The sequence below is a fragment of the Apaloderma vittatum genome, unplaced genomic scaffold (genome assembly GCF_000703405.1).
Source record: "Apaloderma vittatum isolate BGI_N311 unplaced genomic scaffold, ASM70340v1 scaffold17951, whole genome shotgun sequence".
NCBI classification, from domain to species: Eukaryota; Metazoa; Chordata; class Aves; order Trogoniformes; family Trogonidae; genus Apaloderma; species Apaloderma vittatum.
In genome coordinates, this window is record NW_009697542.1 from 7,626 (window position 1) to 14,013 (window position 6,388).

A 6,388-nucleotide genomic window follows, 5' to 3' on the forward strand; every position below is an offset into this window, starting at 1 on the left:
TGCCACACAGCTTGACGCAAAGCCCACCTTTTTCAGGAGGCGAAGCGCTGGATTTGTGATTTCTTCCTCAGCAGCACCTGCCTTCCCTGTCCAGCTCTCCTGGAAAAAAAATCAGACAAACCCCTCTGTTCCCCGTCCCCCCTCTCCTGTAATTGCCAGGTGCTGCAGGAGCCTCTTGACAGATGAGCTCTGATCCCCGTCTCGTTGTAAAAGAGCACGAAATTCAGCTCGAAATCGGGCAGGCGGGCAGCCTGGCTAAATGGGGGCATTGCTACCGCTTGCCAAAACAACCCGTAGGCTGTATCTGCAAAGGTGTTTGAAATGGAAGTGTGCCCAAAGCTTAACTCTGTGGAAATGTTTCCAGCTCTGTTAATACGGGGATGCAAAAATAACCAGGGGTGGGTTCCCCCACCCACCGTCTCCAGAACTCGTGGGGGGAATTCGTGGCTCTCGAAACGCGTGTGTGCGCAGGGGGACGTGCCCGCCCCGCCGTGTGTCATGAGGAAGGAATGTCCTCTGATTGCTGTCTCAAAGTCCATTTCTTTTCCCTTGCTATATAGCTTTTATGGAGAACTCTCCATTTTTTTCCAAGTGTTTTTCTAAACAGGGTAGGCTTCAGCTTGTCATACCCCGAAACTAGTAAGTGCCCGTGGATTTCGCTGGGTCCCGGTGGAACCCCGCTGGTCCATGAGGCGGGAGAGAGCTGGGGCTCGGTGAAGTGAAGTGCTGGCACCTCCCGCCCTGGCCTGAGGCACAGAGCTCTTTCCTTGCTACGCTACGTGGGGAAAAAAAAAAAAAAAATTAAAAAAATGCATTTTTCAAATTGCATCTTAGATTGTGGCACCCCGTCCGATGAATTAATCTTTTCTGTAAACAGGCGGTTTCACTGACAACAATAAAAATTCTTTGGTTATGGGTGACTCATGCACAAATAGCTCACCATTACCAAGGTGGTTTGAACCAGTAAGTAGGAATATTACGCGGCTTAATATCAAAATATTTAGCATTCTTTATTTGGGACTTTTAGTTTAGTAGCCAGAGGAGGAGAAAAACGCTGCTGTACATTGGGAATTTGGGCTCTCCTAGACAGGAGCAACAAGGTAAAAGTTGGATGTGGCTTTTTCTGGATGATGTATGTAGTTAAAATACGTGCTCAGCTTTCCTCAGCCAGACAGAGAGTCTCCTCAGCCTCGGTTTGTCCGTGGTACAGACTTCACCAGTGTGGTCTCCAACAGGTGGGCAGGGAATGAGACGGGGGCAGCGCTGCCCCCCGAGCTTCAGTTCCTCTCACAAGTTCCTCCAAGGCGTGTGTGAATCCTTCTGTGCTGCACAACAAGGCTGGGCAAACTCTAAACTCAAGATATTTCTTGCAGCGTGGAAAGATCTACGGCTGCAGCTGATGATCACGTTGCTGAATTCACTTGGCCTTGGCTGAACAAAGGGATCATTGAGTCAGAGGAGAATGACCCAGTTACAGCCTTGAGTTATTTTTGTGAGGTTTTTTTTAAATTAAAAGAAAAAACTCAAACCTTTTTAACTTAAGGTGAACAAGGTATTTGAACTGATCTTGTGGTTCTGATCCTTCCCACCCAGGCAGGCACCGACTGATGCTGCTTTGCAGAAACCTTTAGCAAAGCTTCAATAAAGGGGAAGGGTGAGGAGGCTGCCTTTCACATTTGCGCTTCTCGTCAGTAACGACTGATTTCCATCTGCTCAGTAATTTTTTCTGGCTATTCTGCGTCTTGCGCTCCGTAAAAACAAAGCTGCTAAGAACGCGCCATGCGTCTGCGACAGCCTGATGGAGCGTAAGAGCAAGCAGGGCAGCACTTGAAACGGGAAACTCAATTCCAGTATCAGGTGTTGAAGAATAATTTAATTTTCGATGGTTTAGCTCTCCGAAGGCGGGAGCTGAAATGGTTTCAGAGGTCGGTTTGAAGCGGTATTCACACCCTCCTTGGACTGAAGGAGTCTTTCAACGGCTGAGGTTACCGGTCCTATTTAGAAAACATGAGGGGAAACACCTATAAAATCAGCAAACATACAGGCTGCTCTTTCCAGATCTACAGTTTTATCCTACCAAAATGCAGGAAAGGGCGTGTTTTCAGCCGTCCTCTTGCAGGCTTGGCCTCTTCCAATACCAGACCTGAGGTGACACTGGCACGAGCGAGGTCCTGCTGTGAACTCACGTCAACGTTCTGTCACAGGCACACTGCGATCTTGTTCTGTCACGGGATGGCCGCTGTTTGTGATGTAACTTTTGGAGCTACAAGTTAGGGAACTCAGTGGTTTTTCTTCTTCACATTGGATGAATGAAGCTACTTTAAATTCTGTTCTGTACAGGAGTTTTTAAAGCTTTCTGTGCTGATTTCTTTTTTTCCGACCTTAGTAACATACTACTCAATACTGGGTGCAGAATCCTTCACGCTTACTTGCTTGGTGATCTAAAACCCAACCTGAAATGATGACATAAAAAGCACTTAAAATCTATATTTATGCAAAACTTGCATAACAGCAATAGTGTACAGGTAACAATGCATTGTTGTGTTTATATCTTATTTTATCCTATTCATATCGAGCAGCATATACCTTAAGGCAAGTTGCTCGACTTCAGCAGGGTGAGATTTTCCCCACTAGGAAAATGTGAAGGCGCCTTTTCAGTGACCCTGATTTCAGTCTTTCATGGCTAGTTGCCTCATTGTCACTATCAAATTTTTGGTAAATATTTTATGAACTCACTCTTCTTTGTTTTCTTTTAAAAAAAATCTTTTGTAGCCACATCAAGATGACGACAGCAACGCCGGTGATCAGTAACACTCTGTTCCCAGTAAACGTGACCGCAAAGTCTCAAGAACAAAGTCTCTATCAAAGTAAGAAAAGGAATGAGGTGGTGGCTTTGGTGCTTGTTGGTTTGTTTTGGTTTCGTTTGGTTTGTTTTGGTTTCGTTTGGTTTGGTTTTAAGTGGACTTCAACTTAGCAAACTTGAAAAGTACAGTAACAACTTTGTAAATAAGACTATTTTCCCCTTTCTGCTTCCCTGCTAGGCTCTGGAGCAATAGTTGCTGCCATCGTAGTAGGAGTGATTATTATTTTTACAGCGGTTCTGCTCATACTGAAAACATATAACAGGTACGTGACCAAGTTCTGTACTTCACAAAGGCGAAGGAAGAGGAACCAAATCACTGTGAGGTGTCCTCTCATCTAACAGATCCATTTCAGTACTTGTTGCTGAAAATTCCCAGAATTCAAATAGTAATAAAACTTGATTACAGCGTCCTGAAACTCACCCTCAGTGTCCCGCGATTGAATCGCTAGGAATCAGAAAGAGGTTCTTGATGGAGGATGCTTGATGGAAGCTCTTTTGAGGGGTCCCTGCTGACACAGAAAGGTTTGCTGCCTGCACCAAGGCTGCCAGAGAGGAGCTCGAGTCCTCACTCTGCAGGGCATTGGGTCAGATTTGTACGCTCCAGCAGCACTGACATCCCGTTTAGTATCTTTGGGATGAAACTGAACGAGTGGTGAGGCACTGGAACAGGCTGCCCAGGGAGGTGGTGGAGTCCCCAACCCTGGAGGTGTTTAAAAAAAAAGTAGATCTGGCACTTGAGGCTGTGGTGTAGTGGTTGGATGTGCTGGGATGAAGGTTGGACTAGATGATCTTCAGAGGTCCCTTCCAACCCCTGACATTCTGTGATTCTGTGAAACCCCAGCTTGTGCTGACTTCTCAGTAACTCTTCAACGTGACCCAGACATCCCCAGGGCTCACCCTGGACACACCACGAGTGCCCGCTCCGGTGACAATTTCATTTTTACCTTTACAGACGCATGAGAGTGAAGCGGGAGCTGGAACCCAAACCCACCAAACCGGCGCTGCCGCCCGCTTTGGGGCCGAACAGCAGCAGCCTGTGTCAGCCCCCGACAGTGACTTTCATCCCCGTGGATATCCACATGCAGCCCAGGTAACTGGGAACGCCCGTCCTCCCCGTGAGAGAAGAGAGCTGGAATTCTTCCTTACGCAGACCTGGGACTCCCGAGCAAAGCGACGCTGCTTTTGGAACAGCAACGAGCTGTTATTTCACCTGTGGGTCGTATTTAATCCTGGTTTCTCTCTTTGGGAGGAAGAATAAAATATCTGGACTTTTTTTTGCGATGCTGAAATCAACTGATGGAGGCAGGCAAACCATTAGGGATGCCGTGAGCCTTCTTACAGAGCTCTGGGTGTGGAAAGACGGAATAAAGCAAGGCATTCTTTGGAAGAAAAGCTGCACACTCCTATTTTGTGAAGCTTTGGCATACTCGGCGCGTTTGAGCTTTTTCTGGCCTGCAGTGACTGCTGATAAACTGGGAGAAAAATCTGGGCACGCAAGCTACAACTCGGGTGGAACCCGGGGTTGTTATGATTTCTGTGAAGCGGGTTTGTAGCCTATTTTATAGCGTGATCGGTAGTACAGGAGTATCAAAACTGTCTTTTACTCACTTTTTGTGTTTCTAATGCCACGTATGTGTGGTTTGGGATAAAAGAATTACTTTTTATTTTCAACTGGTTTTAAAATATTTCTATAAACTCGGTAACCTGTCCATTTCCAAAGGAATTCAGTGCCCAAGGGTTTTCACTCTCACGCCAAGAACTGCTTTAGGTCCGTGACTGGAGTTGTTAAAATGCGTCGTCCTGCACAAAATCTGCAAAGTTCTTGAACTGCAAAAGCAAGCGCGGAAAGGCAGCGTAAAGCAAGCGAGGCGTTACGTGGCGGCTACGTACAACTTGCACCCTGGAATGCTTTGTTCTAACGCAGACTAGGCTTGAACTATTTTTAGGTATCTATTTTTTTCTAGAAAGCAACCAAAAATGATGTCGGTTTGCAAAGGCGACGGCCGTGGGCGTCCAGTAACGCAACAAAGAAATTCCCTGGAATATTCACAGCCCACTGAGCGCTGGGACACAGCGGCATTGTCGGGCGCTGAGTGCTCAATTGTCCCGAGCGCACATATTCCCAAAGAATAAAGGCGCAAGGGACTGGGGTGACAGGTTGATGTATTTTTCTTTTTTCTAGATGTGAAGCCGTCTCTTGAACGGGTCATTTTGACTAACTGCTATTTTTGTGAAGAAACCAGATTCAATTAAAATTTTTTTTTGGTATGAAACTGGAGCACAGTTTGAACTCCAAACTAAATATTAAGACAGCTGTTCGTGAAGTTTCTAAATCTCGTCGTAAATATTTTACTTGTCTGTTCTCTAACTTATTTTCTGTGGCAGCAATGGTTGATGTAATCATTCAGAAGCGACTGCAGGTGCCAATTTATTTCTAAAAAGATAACAAGAGCTGCCCTCCCCGTTTCTGTCTCTGGACAGCTACGGATGTTTTCTGAGCATGATCCACTGTATCAAAATTGAGATATTTAGAAGAAGATAAGCCCCAATCTGACTTATTTTTTAACTCTACCAGTCAGACCTACTTCTAGCAAACTTTCCATTTTCAGATTTAAAAACAACGAAGGGCTCTTCGCAGAAGCAGCATAAGCAGTACCCGTATAAGCAATTCTAGATCGGCACAATTCCCGTTATTGGCTTTGACCACGCCAGGACCGCTCGGTCTGAAACATTCAATGTGTACTTTTTCACCAGGAAAATTTGCTTTGTATTGGTGCAGCCTGGGAGGCCCCTGCGACCCGTTCTGACTCGTCAGCGAAACCCAGGGTTTATGCTGACCAAGGAAAAATCACCTTCTTCAACAAAAATGACTGTTATTTCCACTGCACCACTGCTGAAACGCTTGTGTAATTAATGCTCGTGTAACTGGCTTCAGCAGGTTGGATCCTTCAGTCTCCCAGCTGGCGCTGTACAGATGCAAGTACACGAACAAAATGTTTTAATTTTCACTTCTAGGTGGGTCCCGTTTCCCAGAACTCTAGCAGGGCAGCTTTCACCCGTTCTGGAGCTGTCAGCCACCTTGTTTCAGCAGAGCACGTAGCTCCACCTAGTGTCCTCCTCCCATCTAACGGGTTCAACCATAAAGTAATTCCAAGTTTATAGTTACCAACTTTACATTTCAGGAACTACCGTCACCCCCAGCCCAGTCCCGCTTCCCCTCACTCCACGGTGCCAGTGCTGCTAAGGAGCCGAATTCAGCATTACCCCACGTCTGCCTCTGCAAAACGCAGCGGTGTGATCACTGCCAGGTCCGAGAGGATAAAATACAAGGCTGTTCTTTCGGTCTTGTTCCCGGGTGCCATAACCGATTTCCCCAAAAGACAGGTGTGGAGCCGTGGGTCTCACCCATGACACCGGACTGCAGATCAGGTGGGAAGCAGCCCTTGTGTTTTAAGCATAATCTAGATGTATTTGCAGGAACACGGTACTTCCTTTTCAAAGATAAAGGACATGAGTTTCTTTTAG

At 46.3% G+C, this 6,388-nt stretch overlaps 1 protein-coding gene across 1 annotated transcript; it reads left to right on the top strand.

The window, feature by feature from the left end:
• Positions 1 to 2,782: 2,782 nt before the first annotated feature.
• On the top strand, positions 2,783 to 3,953 carry NCMAP (noncompact myelin associated protein; the record flags this gene model as incomplete). The annotated part of the gene is made up of 3 exons (XM_009877688.1): positions 2,783 to 2,867; positions 3,042 to 3,126; positions 3,816 to 3,953. Coding segments are annotated over exons 1-3 (308 nt in total), but the record flags the coding sequence as incomplete, so codon positions are not given.
• Between the last annotated feature and the right edge of the window lie 2,435 nt (positions 3,954 to 6,388).